The 18,889-nt window shown below is 40.4% G+C and overlaps 1 protein-coding gene across 3 annotated transcripts; it reads right to left on the bottom strand.

Annotated features, from left to right (window-relative positions):
* Window positions 1-1,435: 1,435 nt before the first annotated feature.
* ercc6l2 (excision repair cross-complementation group 6-like 2) lies at window positions 1,436-13,975 on the bottom strand. 3 transcript variants are annotated; one of them, XM_051422457.1, is made up of 21 exons: window positions 13,694-13,975; window positions 12,872-13,287; window positions 12,658-12,774; window positions 12,309-12,502; window positions 12,054-12,147; window positions 11,851-11,918; window positions 11,507-11,714; window positions 11,194-11,334; window positions 10,848-10,964; window positions 10,602-10,721; window positions 10,447-10,518; window positions 9,541-9,686; window positions 9,263-9,358; window positions 8,944-9,043; window positions 8,635-8,787; window positions 8,224-8,313; window positions 8,078-8,143; window positions 5,496-6,579; window positions 5,254-5,408; window positions 4,200-4,357; window positions 1,436-2,969 (listed from the first exon to the last, which is right to left on the bottom strand). In XM_051422457.1, the coding sequence occupies exons 1-21, from the start codon at window positions 13,719-13,721 to the stop codon at window positions 1,721-1,723; spliced, it is 4,872 nt and encodes a 1,623-aa protein (XP_051278417.1). In that variant the 5' UTR covers window positions 13,722-13,975; the 3' UTR covers window positions 1,436-1,720. The 3 variants fall into 3 exon arrangements, with proteins under 3 accessions (XP_051278417.1, XP_051278418.1, XP_051278419.1); XM_051422458.1 differs by lacking the exon at window positions 8,078-8,143; XM_051422459.1 differs by lacking the exons at window positions 12,309-12,502; window positions 12,658-12,774; window positions 12,872-13,287; window positions 13,694-13,975 and having other exon boundaries at window positions 12,059-12,077.
* Between the last annotated feature and the right edge of the window lie 4,914 nt (window positions 13,976-18,889).

Raw genomic sequence — 18,889 nt, 5'->3', positions numbered from 1 at the left:
GGTATGGGGAATTGCACCAAACGGTATGCAATAACATAAAATACAATCGTAAGACTGACTTGAGGCATTGTCACAGATCACTCATGGTGGTTGTACGTCTCACTCCAGATCCTTGGCAGAATCCTGCAATTAGCAATAAGGATAAGAAAGCTTTGTTTGCCACTGAGCCATGTTAGCTGGCATCCATTAGCCTCCATCCACTGCTAAGCCTCTCCGCTATCTCACTCGAACCGGACTATGACTACAAAAAGACAGATAGGGATCTGCAGATCTCCGGCGTGGGTGACACAGACATAGAAAAGCAGAGATGGAAAGGTTCAGGGTTTGAGATAAGAGAAAGGGCTTTTTTATTCTCTTCTGTGATTTGAACAGGTGTGACGGATGTGTGGCCTATGTGTGTGTGTGTGTGTGTGTGAGATAGTCGTGATCTACCACCCAGAAGGTCTACATGCACACATACATACTATTTACCAAGCTGCATGTTCTGTTGAGGCACGTAGTCCTTTCCCTTGTTTATTGATAGCTATCAGCACTTTCTGATTTCTGCTCAACCAAACACAACTTTCACAGAGCACTCTCTTTGGGGTTCAGTGCAACAGCTGAAAGAGGTCAGGCACAGCTTTGAGGTTCAGCACATACACATGCACTCCTGCACATACGCACACAGTAAGGTTTTACTTTGTTTTCACATTACTGATAAGCAATAAGTTTGATATGTCAGTAACTTTTTTTTTGCTTTTGTGAAGTGGTGCAAATAATTCTGTCACCATAACAGAGTTTAAAACACACTTTAACCAGGAGTGTGAAAGGGTTAGGGTGGAGGGTTGGGTGTTAAAACTACTCCCTGGTCCCTCCTCCCCCCAGGTCCAGCTCCAAGTATTAAAGTGCTTATTGTTATTTCACTAATAGCGCAGCGGCTTCCACTCTTCAGAGTTTCAGATTACCGTGCAGAACAGAGCGTTGGTAAACCACCTCATCTGCACTATATGCGCACTGTCATGGGGAGTGGGACGCAGTGAGGTGTTCAGAGTGACGGAGTGAGATGCAGTGAGGTGTTTTACAGGGTTTTAAGTGATATCCCTGCATGGCCATCAACAGCCCCCGGATGACAGTTGTGGTATCCGATAACAATAATGGCTAATGCCTACAGGGGTTTGGTTTTCTCTGTCATCCACTTAACCTCATATCAGGTGCAGCAACAGTGTGAGCAGAGGCACTGATTAACTGATAATGAAAATACTTGTTATTTGCAGTCCTATATTACATATTTACTGTGATTTTTGTTGTTGTTTGGCTCAATTTTTTCACTGTTTTCTACCTGAGTAAATTCCTCTGTGATGAGATGAGTGCTTCTTCAGGGGTTGTATGTCTTAGGTAAAACATTTTAAAATAAAGAAAGAAGCTGGGGAAAAAAATTTCATAAAATATACACAGGTTTAAATTCCAGAGTGATAAACACCCTGTTTATTCAAATAAAAGCCAGCATTGTGCTACAAACCCATAAATAAATGAACACTGAACATTTTCAAATAATCAGAGCATATAAAAAGACATTTCAAAAAAGGTACAAATTATGACATTTTAAAATAAAATAAAAATCGGAGGCAGAAAAGCCCACTTTAAATATCCACTCAGTTTTTTTTTTTAAATCTCCTTTAGAACTGCAAAAGTTAAAAAGGTTAAAATACATTTTGAACACTATCTCATTGTCTCTCTTGTATTATTTCTTCCACAGGAACTTCTCATTAGTCTTCCAGAGACTCTTGCTCTCCTCTTCTCCAGACCGACTTCGAGCTACAAAATTAGTGTTGATGCAAACCCTCTGCACTTCTGCCGGGTCTGTTAACCTGTTGATACTCTCCTCATTACCCTCATTCAGGATGTCCCAGAAGTTTTTGCGACTGCCCTTTGATGCCGCTGGGTGTGTAGTATGCGTGTTTGACTTTGCAGCGTCTATGAGGTTTGCTGAAGCAGAATCAGTGTTGAGTGTGATTCTGGATGGAGAGTGTGTGGTGAGACATGTACTTACTGACACAGAGGAGAGTGCAGGGGGTGTTTTTGGGGTGTTCCTCTGTTGTGCGCCTCTGCGTTTGGGTTTTAACAAATCGTCAAGGATTGAGGTGTCTCCTATCAGATCTGTGAGGAAGGAATGGGGACTGGAGATAGATGTGGCCTGCTCAGGAGGAGAAGGGGTCTGAGGATTTTCTCTCTGGCCTTGAAAGGTTTCCCTGGTCCTGGGAGGCAATTTTTGCTCTCGCTCCATTCCCTGTGCTGTGGGTTTAGGAAACGTGGTGGCCCTGCCATGGCTGAGGTCCGGAAAAGAAGGGGTATCTCTGTCTGTGCGGTTCAGGAAAGCAGCAGCCTCCCCGGACCCCAGACCACTGCTGCTGGCCTGATCCAAGCCAAGACCACCACCATCTCTGAAGGCTCCAGGACTCGAAACACTACCCCTCTTTGTCCTCTTATGTCTTCTGGCACCGCAGACCGTCTGCTCCTGCTCCTCTGACTCAAGGCTTGGGACATCACTTAAAGGCTCTAGAACATTCTTTTGTGGGATCTTTTTCTTTTTCTGGGGTTCTCGAACATCATTTTGTGGGTTTCTAGGCTTTTTCTGTGGTGCACAAACATTGTTTTGTGGGGTTTCAGGCTTAGCTTTGAGTTCAGGATTCTTCTGATTGTATTTAGGCTTTTTCTTGGCTGTTGGAACATCCTTTTGTGGGGTTCTAGTATCTGCGTGAGATTTTGTGGCAGCTGTTTTGGCGGATTTTGTGGAGGAGGAGGAGGTCTGTGCTGAATCAGGTTGTGGGAAGTTGTTTGCGACTGTATTAGCCAGGTCAGGGTGGTTCAGTGAAGTGTAATACTGTCGTAGCCAGGCCAGTCTCTGGGTTGAGTTTCTTCTAAGAATCTCCTCTGCAAACTGATGGACAGAAGGATATTTAAGTTTTTCCGCCATTTCCTCCAGCTGCTGCCTACACATAAGCACAGAGACACAAAGACAGAGATTAATTGTGAAAAAACAGAGTTATAAAACCCAATTTTTATAACTAATAGCACCTGCTAATATCCTGTCAATAAACACACTGTCAGTACAAGGCCAGAATTGTCAGCATACTGTATGTTAGTTTAAATCACGTGTAAAATGTCTTTAAAAAGCCACAAGGCCTATACTATTAATCAGATATTCTGTGGGTCTGTCAGGCCTAGCCTAAAATGAATAGTTGTCCACATATTCAGGCTCATATCCAGACAGCCACGCAGTATGAGGTGTTTTTCCTGAGCTTCTAGGCAGTCATTAAAACTTTGGTCTAACTAGACTCTGGGACAGAAATACTTCAAAGTCACTGGTGGTACAGCTGCATTATGGTGGTGTTATTACCATTTGTGGCTTTCACTGGAAAAACAATAAATAAAAGTAACGGCAGTAAAACATGACGTGCATGTGGATTTAAATCATTAAAACAGCAAGGTTAATTGAGGGGATATCAATATAACTAGTGTGTATTTTCACTCCCCGGTGAGCCTCTGGGCAGAGATACAGTCTTCCCCTTGGGGAGTGAGATTAGAGCCACAAAGGTGTCTGTGTGTCTGTATACAAGTTTGGGAAGGTAAGGAGTTGATGCAGCAGGACAGAGTTGTGTATTTGAGTACTGTGTGTCTGTATGTATGTGTGAATGCTTGTTAGGACGTGTGTGATCAGTGTGGGTTTGGAAGTCCTCGGGCTATCATTTTTGGTTAGTCTCAGGAGGGCTGTGGTTGTGGAGGGGAAAACTCCTGCACTGTTGGGCCTGAACATAACTGGGTAATCTTTGGCATGATGCTGGGAAATAGGTGGAAGGAAAAGCTCAGAGGTGGTCTCTTGCTAAACACACACACAATTCCTGAGGCCCAGGTAGGGGCGCTCAACACCATATCTGTGGTGAATTTTGGCCTACTTCCCTACACTTCCAGGAATTACTCTCTTCTACTACACTCTTTACACCCCCTTTCCTCCTTTCATCCACTGGCCTACTTTATTCCCATTCAAACCTTCTTCTCTACATCTACCCATGACTGTCCTGCCCTCAATTACCCTTCTGGTACATTAATCATATCCTACAATATGCTCTTTTTCTTTAACTCCTTTCTCTCTAACTTCCTCTCACATTTTCGCATCTGTTTTTTTCTCTTCACCTAAGCTCCTTTGACACCCCTATCAGTACCTGCATATGGCCTGGGGAGTCTCTCCAATGATGAAAGTGGTGTGTCTGGTTTGGTGCACACTCTTGCCGGCGAAGGTGACTGGATAGTCCACACTGGGCTTCTCCGGTCCGACAGCAGAAGGGCAAGGCTGACTGTCTTTTGGGCTCGCTGACAGGCTCTGGTACAATCAACAACAAGAGTGAAGTTTTATAAAAGCAGTGACCAGCTCAAGGCTGGGCTAGTTATTTTGTCTCAGACTCAATCTATTTGTTCTTAGAAATTAAGGATTAAGACAAACAGAAAAAAATCAACCCAAAACATACATGTTTCTCTTATTAGGTGGCATCTATTTAATAATAACGTTTTTATTTTGTTCAGATTTTCACGTTTTTAATGTCAGATATTAACCCAATACAACCCAACCCAAAGTTGTCTGCAAATCTCTTTATGAACCATTTGTTTGAAGATATTTTACCCAGTTTGCTCACCAACTGTCTCCAGTCAGTACCTTTAGCTAAGATGTGCAGACTTATGTAGACATGATAGTTGACGTGAACATTTTGGACCACATATTTGAATATAGGTAACCTACAGTGCTGCTACTAGCACCACAAACTATAGGTAATCTACAAAGATCAGTATGTGTTTACATCCACTCTCATGTCGTAGTGAGCATGTGTGTCTGATACAGTACTGGCAAGCCTTATTCTACACATGCAATTTCCAGGCACACTTTTGGTAGAAAACGGGTCTAAATGACACTGTTTATGGCGAGGTCTGTGGATTATTGTAACTGGAGAAATATATTCCTGTTAAGTTTTTCAAATGTAATTTGGTTAATCTAATCTAATTTGGGATGGCAAGAAGTAATCCCAATTCCTCTCCAAACTTTGACAAATCATCAACTATCTAGAATGTTCTAAGGGACAGGAAAAAAAAGATTACATTTTCCACTCATCTGTAAACTAGCCATCATTACGTTGCTACGATGCTGGATTGGGGCTATGGCCGATACAAGCACAATTATATGTTTGAAAAATGACTTAACCAGACCAGTGTCAACACGCTATGTACCTCCTGGGTGCCTAGAAGGTGATTGGCTGGGAGCTGAGAGTACATCTTGCGTTCGAACACATCTCGTACAGCAGCTCTGCTGATCACCTCCTCTGCTTTGCTCCCGCCCACAACACGCTGGTTGGAGTGAGTATACATCACCTCCTGTACACCCCCTTTAAGCAGAAATATATATAATTAACATCAAGTTAAGTCAAAATGATTAGCATATTTTTCTTTAAAAAAAAGGTATTGAATCTGACCTAGTACACTGTCAATAGATCCACCCTTTCCTTTGGATGCCGGGGATGTCGGATTTTTCAGACTTGTAAATGAGACAGCTTTGGGCACCCCTGCTTGTCTCTCGGTCCTGTCGGCTGTTGTTGCTCTTTGCCCACTTTTTGGCAACTCAACCCTGGATCTCTCTGTCTGTGGAGAGGAGAGGTTGCATCCTTTAGATCTTCCTTTCTTAACAGGAGTATGTTCATCTTCTGAAGATGTGAATGTCTCTATGTCTTCTGAGTATTTGGATCTGGCCTTGTCCCTGACGCTAGCACTTTGCCTCTTTCTGTTGTGGTCCAGCCTTCCTCTCCCTCTGTCTCGTCCTGTATTGTGTGAATTTAAAGCGTCCTTCTTGGGCCCCGTCATTGCCTCTATGTCCAAATCCTCAGATTCATCCGAGTAGTCCTCAAAGCGACGCACTCTTGCAACTGTAGTTTTGAGCTTGTTAAGTTTCTTTTTGTCTGGTGAGGAATTTTCATCACTCTCCTCATCCACTGTAATTGTGTTATTTGTCCCCCCTTTCAGGTCCTGTCTCTTTCTTACGGCATCATCATGCTGTTTCATCAGAGAAACCCTCTCTTGTCTCCCCCCAACTCCATTCTCCCTCTCGTCCCTGTCTGAACTGCTAGAGATGTCCCAAGTTTTCGTTCCTAATTTAGGGAGACAGACTGCACCATTTCCGGTATTTGAGCTCTTGCAGATGCCAGAGGAGGAACCCTCCCTCTTTTGATCCTCAACATCTTCCTCAGAGAGGCTTTCTTCAACACCAGGACTACTGTCCTCTCCTCCTAACTCTGTTTTTCCTTTGAACCTTTCAAGGAGTCGGGAGAAACCATGCTGGAGGAGACTCATTCGACCAGGACCAGTGGCAGCATTCCCACCCCTGTTGCTATCCACTGCACTGGGGTTTGACACCTTCCTCTTAAACCCCTGCTCCTCCTCATCCTCTTCACTCGCACTGCTGAAGTCCAGCACCCCTCTGGGGACCTTTGATGCATCTCTGTTCTGCTTGGCTGGTTCATCACTCATTACATGGCCATCTGTAGTCCGAGAATCTCCTGGTTCCTTAGATATAACAGTAGAAACAAACAACTAAATTAAAGAAGGGACAGACTGGAATAGAACTCGGCACAAGGTAGGCAGTATGAGAACAATAAATTGATATGATAAATAAATAAACTGTATATATACTGTGTAAAAAAGATTTAGCTAGAAAATTGCAGCAAAAGGCTACAAATTCTTTACTTCCCTCATCTATGCCATCTTTTCTGGACCAGCCCATTTGAGAGTTCATCGTGTAATACAAAACAGATGTCTGTAACAATAAATCATAATAAACATCCGTGCGACATATGCCCTCCATCGTGATGTAATATGAAGAAAACAAAAGGGGTCATAGCATTCCATGGAGATATATGAATGGGCCTTTATTGGAGCGACCACCAACAGTGATTCTAATTTCACAAAATCTGCCAACTAGATGACTCTGCCCCAAGTCTGCTATACTTGTGTGCACGCTGGTGCTTACACGCTCCGAGCCTCTTTCTGTGCGTGTTAAGGCACCCCAGTGTATTCTGTATTTCTGAGAAGAATCTGAATGGCCTCAGTGGAGCAACAGTCCAGCAAAAAGGACCTGGCTGGGAACAGGATGATAAGGGGTATCACTGTGTAAATAAACAGCTGATAGACTTCAGTGTGGTCTACTGTTTCCATTAGGACAAGCAAGTAATTACATCCAGCTGTTTCACACAGCATCAGAGACAAAGTGAGAGGCAGACAAAGAGAATTTCATCCTCAGTTTTGCAAAATAAAAAAAGAATTAAGGATATAAATGCTTTCTCTTAGTGATACATCATTCACATCTACTGCATTGTGTTTTTTTTTAAAGAGCATTAAATACTTATTCCCCATGTCTGAATTAAAGCTGACCACAGCTCCTGTTTACTGTCAGTGTGAAAACTCCAGTTCGTTACAATGGATTCCAATTATGACTCCAACTTCTAACAAACGCTAAGCTAATGCTCAGTATGTTGCAAACACTCATACTTCAGGCAAATACACTGCTTCAAGGGGGCTTCAGTTTGAGAATGATGATAGTGTGACCTGAAAGCAGTGTAATTAGCCATATTTTGCTGAAAATATAACTTCTGAAACAGGAGTGGTATTAATGGTGATATTTTTGTTACTTTTTTTCCACTGTAAAACAAAATTCACCATATGAATCTATTGTAACTGCCTGAACTCAAGCTAACCACAGCTGCTGTGAGGAAACTACAAACTTTTTACAACCGCTTTTAAAGCCTACCGCAGGGTGAGTATGTGATACTGACTGACTGAACACTATCACTTTCTTCATGTTCTTCATTTAAAAGTACCATCATTTATCTCAATTTGACAATTTTGAGAAGCTGTTGTTAGCATAAATGTGACATAGCTCAATAAGCCCCTTAGAGAAAAGAGGAAGCATATTAAAACAAAGAACTGAGGAAGCAATAAAGAAAAGAAACTGGAGCTCAGACAGAAAAAGTTAAATGAGATTGTGTGGGTTGGTTGGTTGACTGACAGACAGGAAGGTCCCTGTTTGAGGTATTCCCTCTTTCACGTGGGAATGGGAGGATGAGTGGGCCGCCTGGGAAAGAAGACAGAGTGAGGGATGGGAAAGATGAGTGCTCTATGTTCTGGGTCTCTGAGAACGGCAGAGCTACTCACGCTAACTCCCTTCGTCTCCTCCTCCTCCTCCTTCTCTTCGCCTGTGTGTGTGCTGGTTGTCATTACACCGGACTCCACTTGCCCTTCTCGCTGAGAGGAAGAGCAAAAGTGAGACACGCAAAAAAGATAAACATTTCATTGTATAGCATCAACTCAATGACAATGTAATTATCAACAAAGGACTGATGTTCTGATATTGAGAGGAAAGAACATTAAGTGCAACATGCCTAGCTAAGGGCTCCATTGCTTGTCCATATGACAAAATAAGAGTCAATTCAAAAGAATAAAAATAAAGTTCTGTTATCCGTTTTTTGAGACCTTGTGAGACGAGGTGGGACAAGGGGGGTCAAGGCAGTAGAACAGTAGAACACATCATAACTCAAACAATAAAAGGCACGATGGCAATCTAACCTCTAGTATCGTGCGAGTGAGGCATGTCCCTTGGGTCTGCAGTCTGAAGAGGTTTTTGAGCCCAAACAGCTCCCCCTTATGGACACCATGCCCCTGCACTGCCTCAAAGTACCGCCGGGCACTCTCCTTGCCCACAACTGAGCACTGCAATTGCTGTTAGATGGAAAAGAAGATACAGAAAATGACTCAAATTTTGAAGCACTGTCAAATAAAATTACTATGTGTCTCACAGGTAGTAAAGCAGATAGCCACAGTGTAACAACATGTGAATCATTTGTGCATTATAATTACGTGGTTAATATCTGGTACCTGTTTGTAAACTTGTCTGAGGTAGATAACCTCCTCTACAGTCCCCAGTGAGATCAGCCTAAGAACAGTAACATCCCTGCACTGGCCAATACGATATGCCCTGAAGAGAGACACAAGCATATCAACACACAAGAATCATGCACATAAACCACCAGTCAGCACTGAATATAACTAGGTACGCTATACTGGCAGATTTAGTGCTTTTTGAAGTCCACTCAGAAAAGCAACAGCAAGAATATTTATTAAATTCAACTTCTAAAGCTTCTAAAATACATTAGAATACTGTGTAAACTCTGCCAAGATATGGCCCACAACCTACCTGTCAATAGCTTGGAGGTCATTGGCTGGGTTCCATGTGGGGTCAAAAAGCACGACCACATTGGCCCCTACAAAGTTAAGACCAAGTCCACCTGCCCTGATAAAACAAAGAGTCAGTTATCGGCATAATCAAGGGTATAAATATGTTTAAATTAAGCACTTACTGAAAACAGAAATAACTGTAGCAGACACCATATTAAATATAGCATACTGGTATAGCTTAAATATCAAATTCTAGGCCCAAAATGTTCTTTATCTGATTTATATTATTCAACTAACATGGTGGAAACCAGGCATAGGTTGGTGTGGGAGGAGCTGTTGAACTCTTTGACAATCTGGAGTCTCTCTCTGGCTTTGGTGGTTCCGTCCAACCTGCTGTAGTCCAGCCCCTCTGCCATGCAGTAGCTCTCCAGCACATCTAACAGCTGACAGGTTCAGAACACACAGCAAACACTTGTGATGGGTTCAAGCCACATGAATCAACTGCATAAAAACTGAACATCTCTACATCTACTATGAGAATTCACTTATTTTAAAAGTTGAAATGTATGAGAGATAAAAAATGTAAATGCTAGACTAACAAATTTCATAAAAAAACAAACAGAATATCCCCAGGCTTGTATATTTATAGATATACTATAGGGGTAATACTGAGTGCAATAAAAACTGTACAGACTCTATGGTTCCCAAAAAAGCATAACAAAGGCCATAAAAATATGACCTCATAGTAGCCAGAAATGTTATCATACTGTCTCAGGTGACAGCAGCCATTAGACTCTGCAGAGTCTAATTATCTTTAAAACTCTAATCGCCATCACTTATAAAACCCTGAGGCTTACCTATAAATCTATGTCATGAGAAAACCATGTCTCCTTCTACTATTTTCTCAATAAACAAGTCATAACAGCGTGGCAATTAAGAGTGTTCAAGCCTGTTTTGTTGAAAAGCTGAATTGATGGGTTTGGGCGTAAAGCTCTAAAACCAACGAGCGTACTCCAACTCTGACAGAATCTAAAATCCTATTTAGATTACATCACTGCGAGCATCTAGTTGTTTTTCTACGGGGAAACTTGCCCTGCTGCTCATCCAACTCTCACACAATATACAGTACATCTCTGCAATCACAAGCGTGAACTCATTGACACACAAAAGAGAGATTTAAATACGCACAAATACAGCTCTTACCTTGGTTGAGAGAGAGAAAAGAAGTATTTTGTCTCTCTTTTGCAGATAATATTTGAGCAGCTTCTGCAAAACCTGTAAAAACATACAGTTATGTTCACCCACACTGAAACAGTCCATAATAAGCAGGTGACCGTGCCTTTATACCCAAACTGTACCTTCATCTTTCCACTGTACATCGGGTCCGACAAGGCCTCAAAAGCTTCATCTTTGCATCTCTGCACAAAGTCTGGAAACCTTTGGAATACCTTCGCACAAATGCCACCCACATACTTTTCCTGGAAGAAACAAATGAGTTGTAACACTGACTCAAATCCATCACTTGAATATGTGGTATGAACTTAGTCTTGAAAAGCTGCCCAGGAGATAGACCTAATGAGCAAGTATACAAAACCCGTTTCTACCTGTTTCTTGCTGGTGCCTGCAGTGGACTGAAGCAGCGCTACATGGTTGGCAACCTTCCTCAATATGGCCAAGTAACTAAAGTACAGTACCTTCATTTCCACACCTTCTGAGTTTGTCTGCAATAAAAGAAAGTGATACTATTTGAGGGCTAGATCTTTAATTTTTTTTTTAACCATATCAAGGTTTTTCATGAATGTCATTCAAATGCAAAAATGAAGGGTTCGTTCATGTGTTAAGGTGATTTTAATTAACTTAGATGTTGTAAGATGTTATAAAAAAATAATCTCTTGATTCAATACAATTACATCCATTACAATAACCACACAATTGTAAAGGGGATCTAACTTTATAGCAGCAGCCTCTGCGGGTACGTCCACTTTGACAGTCACATTTCTCCGAAGATCTCAGCAGTAACGTCACATCTTCGCTGTCCAGCACTGTCTGATACACAGTCTGCTGGAAGTCTGTCAGAGAGCAATACACCACCTAGAAGAAAAACACAACACAGGATTTCTTTGAGGAATGCATTTAGACATCCTAGACCTTCATCTAAATATTATGGAAATGGGATATTGTTGTGTAGATGGTGAATTGTGAGTTTCCAGAAAATAGAAAGTGATTAAAATGATAGAATCTGGTTTGACTTAACCAATCTTACCCTGTCATCCTTCTTAGGCAGTTGTTTCTTGATGATAGTTTTAGTTCTTCTAAGGAACCAGTGGGAAATCTTTCTTGCCAAGGCTCTGACAGTCTTCCTCCCTGTAGCCAGAGCACGTTTGGTTGCACTGTGCCTCTGCCCTTGCTCAATCGGATCTGAAAACTTGTTCTTAAAATGTCCTGAGCTGCCAAGACAACCAGGTATGGCCCTAAATAAAATAAAAAATATATATATTAAAGCAAAAAGTTGCAAATCGCAATCCTTTTCACTACAGGGAAGCAAATGACATGATATGTGCTTGTAAATATGCCAGTGACAAATGTATTAATTCTCTCTTAACTTACCAGTCCATGACACACCACAGCTCCTCAAGGTTGTTCTGTAAGATGGTGCCAGTGAGGCCAATTCTGATCTGATGGAAATAGAAGCTTGCATTAAAACCATGGTCCAAAAAAGGCTAACCCTATTATTTTAGTAGCTGATAATTATGATGGTGGCACAATTAAAATAATAAGTAAATAATAACAGAAAAATAAAGCTCTCTGACCTTACATTTCAGATCCTTCATGGCCTGAGTGATCTGAGAGTTTGGATTTTTTATCTTGTGGGCCTCATCCACAACCACAGCCGACCAGTCTATGCTGCGCAGAGAAAAAAAGTATAGTTACAGTGTTAAAGTACCAAAATACAATTACAAAATATACAATTATAAAAAGAATTGATCACATATTTAAGAAATAATTTAAATGTATGTATACAGAGCACATATTTGTTGCTTGAGTGTGTTGAGCATGGTTATTACTTGTTAAACTGTTCCAGACAAAGGCGCAGAGTCTCATAGGTGGTGAGAGCAATCTCAATGCGTCCCTTCTTGATGCGAGCCAGCTCCTCCTCTTTCCTCAGACCGTGGACCACCACACACTGGAAGTGACCCCATGTGTCCAGTTCATCTTTCCAATTATAAAGCACTGACAGTGGGGCCACAATGAGGAACACCTAGACAAGCACCAAAACATGCTCATGACAAATCAATTCTCGCTTTACACTATTGCTGCAAATTAACTGAATGCAACCGGCATTTTATTTCTCCTGATACGTTGTTTTTTGATTCATAATATTTCTTTATATAAGTAGAATATTTTAATACTCACTTTGTTGGGTTTACTTTGCTTGGAAGTCATCTGACTCTGCAGAAACTGAGGCCTGTTGTTATGGATGTCCTCCCATGTGCCAGTTTTGTGCAACACAGCAGCAAGAAAACCAATGACCTAAGGGAGAGAATGAAAGCATGAGAGACAGCCATGTGAAGCTTAAATGCAGACATTTAAATGAGTCTGAAAATAGTTTTGCAGCTGTACTTTGTACCTGTACAGTTTTCCCCAGGCCCATGTCGTCCCCCAGGATACAACCGCTGGAACGCATGTAGTTGTTGTAAATGAACCTGATACCTTCTCTCTGGTAATCCCTCAGGTATCTGTTGATGGTGTAAGGGACTCTGTCTCCAGCAACATCACTCAGCTCTAAGGGGACAAGTAGACTGGGGTCTGTGACACTGCTGGGAAACACCGGTTTCTCCTGGGTGAAGTGATTCAAGCCTGGTCTCACGAGCTTCGAGACAGGTACAGCTTCCTCCTGTCCTTCATCTTTCCTGCTGTTAGTGAAAACCACCCACGCTATGGTATCACTATTATGAGAGGTGGTCAGTCTCTGAATGGTGGATTCTCGCAGGGCACCATCTCTCGGGTCAGGAGCCAGACAACTGTCACCTACATGCCATGTTGCTGTTGAATAATATACACATTTCATTAGTTAACTGTGCTTTGCAACACATCTTTAAAACACAATTCTTACTTCACCAAACAAAGATAGCTAGTTAATTTAGTCTAATTTATACATAAGTGTCCTTATAGTAGACAGACGAAGACATAGCAAAATTAAAATAACATCTTTTTATTTCCCTACTATTATAACGTTAGTAATATTCAGTTCATCCCATCTAAATTATAGCAACGTGAACTTAATCGACATAACAAAAAGTTATAACAGTATTGTTCCCAGGAAATGAATGTGGCTTATTATTAGCTAGCTGCAGAGGCTTTACGTAGAAACAGGGTTGTGTAAACCAGTGTCCAGTTAAAATATAACTTCAGCATTAACATTAGGTAAAGAAAAACAGGCATTTCAAACCTTTTTCAACTGCAGAAGCTGAAGCCATCAGGATACACTGAGAGTATCCTCTTCTTGCTGTGGAGGAAAAGTCACTGTAGCATGCTAGCTAGCTTGATTAGCTTAGCTAACATTTACAGCAAAAGTAAAATCGACGACAACTATAAAAAAAAAACGAACAGCTGAGTTTGTGTAAGCCCTATCATCCTGGGAAAGTACATTTTACTTTAACCTCCGTTAAAGTTCGTCTACCAGCCGACAGACAGACACAGGACCAGCTGCAGCTCCACTACAGCTCGCTCAATGTTTATCTATTTTAACAACCAGTACCGCAGTTTCAACACATTTCACCGATTGAAAATAAAATTAAAATGTCAGCTCATACATAGTATTTATGAATAATGGATGGTTTTCATGGTTCAACGGTCGTTTTTCTTCCCCTTAGAAATTTCACTGTCGGACATTGTGTTGAAAGTGCTGCGTAGAATCTAAATTACATTTCTATATAATAAAAATGTATTCAAATGAATTAAAAAATATACGACAAGGAGCAGGCACTGTGAATAATAACAACAATGGTCTCCTCTTTACAACGACTATATAGGCTACAAAAAATATATATTTCTGCTGCTACCACACAGTATTTTTAAACTCTTATGCTGCTCATTCACAATGTGACATTTAACCTATGTAAGCCTACAACAAACATGTAGATTGTAAAATTTCATCATCCCACATGTAATTCAAATTAATATCATTACACTACTGTAATGTCATCTACAATTACTGTTTGGAACAAATATGCATGTTTTTATATATGCTCTTTTATACTTTTTATACATTTAAATATTATACTTGTATTGAAATGTTTTTATTTTATTTATATGGTCTTTTTTTCTTTATCTTACTCTTGTGTTTATTGCTTGGTAACCTAGGTTTATCAGCACCTGGCTACAGTGGACCTTTTGAACTTTGAGTGTTTATAACCTAAAATTGGGGAATATGTGTACATAATTTCTGGTCTGATTGTAAGGACACAATTTGGCATTACGTCACTGAAAGTAAACATTTGCTAAGATGATTTCTATCATATGATACCAAGACTATTTCAAATACTTGAACACTGTAATAAAAAAAAAGGTCTTCCTTTATGAGGCTGGGCTAAAAGTGTAGAGTGCAGAGGCTGCAAGAGTACTGACACTGAGGACATTCCTACAGCAGAGAAAGCATATATCAACCAATATTGCTCAACAGTAAAGAGAATAACACATGCAAGTCTTGACAGAGGTAAGGAAGTAATTTAGTAAACACACATGAAAGACTTGAGACTTGGTGGTCTGTAGAATTAAAAGAAAGTTGATGAGATGTGTCTGTCCGTCCTCTGGGTTTGATATGATGGCCATCAATAAGAAGCTCACTTTTGGCTGTTGCTATGCAGAACAGACTTGTAAACATACAGTAACACTGTCTCAGTTCTCCATCCCCGATTTGACTTTCCCTAAACGCTGGCCATGGCGCTCCAGATGAAGCACGACTAGGTCCACTTCTCGCCATGGTACACTGCCATACAAAAATGGAACTTTTTGTTCCTGTTTTCTCAACACAGGGAATTTATAGGGCAGCTGCCACAGATGTTCTCATAAAGAAATCCCAAACACTGATGTCAAACGGTTTACATACTGCACTAGATCTCACACACACTTGTTCTCTCACTGAACCGCGAGGGCCTTCTCTGGCCTCATTTACAATAATACATTACCACTCAAGCAGATAGAGTTGGGATAAATAGATTATTGGCTGCAGATAAGAAGTTCTCATCAACAGCCATTTTCACAGATGACTAGTTGATTTTGTTGAGTGACTGTGTCAAGTGGACCATGTTGGGCTTTGGTTTTATTTTCTAAAATGAAGTGTTACTTTTCAAACTTATATGTAGCTTTGATATATAACATGACCTAAGACTGACTGCCCTCGAGTGGATAACCATTGAAAAACTTACAGCAAACCCAGATATTGAACAGAACTGTGTAGATTTCCCCTAGTATCAATAAATACCAGACAAAAAGGTTCCTTTTTTAAAGTCTTGAATCTTCATTCCTTGACACAAAGAGCACTTCTCACACAGAAAAAAATTAATTACTCAACAAATCAAAAGATACAAACACGAAAAGGCAAACATGCATCTATTTAGCTGTTCTTAAAGAAGTACTCAGATCCTTTTCCTTGAAGGTTCAGTGTGTAGGATTTAGTGGCATCCAGCGGTACAGGTTACAACTCATTGCAAGAGTGTAGTAGGAGAGACTAAGGTGGCTGGGAAAAACGTAAAAAATGCGAAGGCCCTCTCTAGAGCCAGTGTTTGGTTTGTCCAGAATGGAAGATTGTGGATCTGATTCAGTAACATGGAGTCTGTGGTCCAAATAAAATATAGGAACTTTGCAGATAGTAATGGCATTCTAAGTGTGATTGTAATTTAATTGCCAGTGCTCGGTTTTGTGTACTTTTGGCTGATGCCCAGGATGATGCTCACTTGTGTAGGGACTGTGTAGGGAGCGCGAGCACAAGCAATGGGATGCTGACTGCAGTTCACTTAACAGCCACTGGTGTTATTAACAACGGAAACTGAAAGTTACATATACAAAAATAAGGTCAATTTCATCACATTTTACACATAATCTCTAAAGACTGAAAGGGAGCTGTTTCATAATTTATTCTAATCAGGTCAGGAGGGTAAATTATCTTGCATCCGCCATGAAATTTCCCCACTGGCTTTCCTGAGACCCACCTGGATTGACTTAAGCAAATTTAAAATGTATTTCTCTGGACAAGGTGTTTCCTGCAGCCATAGCTTTCATCTCAATCAGATTAATTTGGATGAATTGAGGTTTGATTTGAATAAAACATAGTGTTGGAACAGACGTTTGCTAAACTTCTGTTGTTGGTCATAATCAGTGGTTGGAGAGGACGACCTGAATGGAGGTCTTGTCCTGCTCTCAGGAGCTTCGGAAACACACCATCTGTATTCCACCACCTCTCTCTCATGAGTCAGAGAGTCCGCCATGGGCCAAAAGAAATTACTACCATGCCAAAAATGACAGTTTCGACTTCATAAGCATTGATGGCAGAGATGGAAAATTAGGTTGATAATTCATGCTTTCCTTTTTTGTTTTTTGCTCTCTCTCTTTCCAATTCACTTGCTTTTCTATCCACTTCATTAGTTTCTTAATAATTCATTCATGGTGTGGAGTGTGTCTTCAATTAAAGAAATTGAAAACAGTTGGGTTAATATAATGTAACATGTCTAAAATTAAATTAACATATCACACATGGTTTATAATCAAAAGGGCTGTCATGAAGTTTTGGCTACTTTTTCCTACTCTCATCTCTTGCCACTTGACTACAGTAGTTGATCATCGTGCTAAATACAATTGCATTTGATTTAATGTGATAGGAAATAAGAAAGGAAATAATATGTAATTTTTTAATTTTTTTTAACATTTAATGTCATTGAGAATAATAGTTTCATAGCTGAACATTCAGATTTATTTGCTCATGAAACGAAAACAAGGATGAGGACATCACCACAGGGTTGGTGCTGCTGCAGTGCTCTATTCTACTGCTTGAATTTTTATCATTTGATTTATCACACAGAAGAGGCCCATTGAAAGAGTCCTTCCCAAATCTGCTTTACTCGTATCAATGCATCCAGGTGCTCTCTCTTTCCTATATAACATAATTATTGCCCCCCTAACGGCTGCAGAAATGTTCCCCCTTTTTCTCCCCCCTATAGGCTGCCTGTGTCAACCCAAACTGTTCATATGACCCAAACCCTAAACCTGAAAAGCCCAGTGTGTAACATTTAGTATATAGGAGGATATACTGGCAGAAATGGAATATAATATCAATAAGTATGTTTTCATTAGTTTTTAATCACCTGAAAAATAAAAATTGTTCCTCAGAATGAGAATTTTTCTCCACCTTGTTGAACCACCCTGTTTCTACAGTAGCCCAGAATGGACAACTGGCTCTAAATATGGCTTTTCACATTTTTTGTGACTTTTGCAGCCACCATAGTTTTTCTTACACACTTACATGCACCTCCAGAGGCCACTAAATCCTACACACTGGTTCCTAATGTATCTTACTCAATGACACATTTTTGTATCAGTTAATGCATGTAATGGCTTCAATTTGTAAAAATCTACTCTGATTTAAATATTTGTATATAAACCATACAGACCAGCTCCCCACACGCATCAGTGAGCCTTGGCCCATGACCCTGTTGCCGGTTCACCACTTTTCCTTCCTTGGACCACTTTTTTCCTAACCACTGACAGGTGCCATGATAATGAGATAATCAGTGTTATTTACTTCAACTGTCTGTGGTCATAATGTCAGTTTGTGTGGATCATCGTGTCATATGAAGAGGTCACAATGGACACTTTATTGTGCAACCATGTGTTGTAAAATGACAGTGAACCTTGATACCATGATATATTTTTTGTTTTGTTTTGTAAGGTTGTTTTGTCTTTCCAGACCTAACTAAATTTGTGTTAACATGACACTAATTTTGAGAAATGATGTTCATTGCCTCCTTTTTTGTAAAAATGTAATGATCCTTGGACTTAAAAGCATAATTTGTGTCCCTGATTTGTTGACTTGATGACACTCTAGAGATCAGACCAGTCCAGTTAGTAAGACAAATACCCACATATTTAATAGGTTCCCTTTGACTTGCTGGAATTATTTTTCAAATGCAGCTTTGGCTTATTTATTATTCTCTGCAATTCCAGAGATTCTAAAAGTATGGGCTAGTCACTATAAATAGTGTCTATTCAGCAAAGCTGGAAAAATAAAAGTGCTGCAATGCTTTTCAATTAAGTTGTACAAACCTTGAATCTCTTCCAAGCAGCTTTGAACATTATCCAGTTTGTCTCATCCCCAACACCTCTTATTAACATGCACTCTCTCTGTTTTATCTCTATTTCTGATGTAGTCTACTCAGTTACACACAAGGTATACTTAAACAAAAATCACCTAGCACTAATACTTGAATTTTCTCTAAATGTCACAGAACTCTGAGACCTACAATGAAATGAGACATCTGAAATGCAAGAAACCACACGTTTATTGTTCTTACTTTTTTCTGTAATTTGTTACTGTAACTGTCACCTGTGCTTGGGGAATCCTGATACCCCTGTTGACCACTCTGGTCTACAG

This window comes from Dicentrarchus labrax, unplaced genomic scaffold (genome assembly GCF_905237075.1).
Source record: "Dicentrarchus labrax unplaced genomic scaffold, dlabrax2021, whole genome shotgun sequence".
Lineage (NCBI taxonomy): Eukaryota > Metazoa > Chordata > Actinopteri > Moronidae > Dicentrarchus > Dicentrarchus labrax.
The sequence above is the reverse complement of the archived record's forward strand: the minus strand, read 5'-3'. Positions and strand labels throughout refer to the sequence as shown.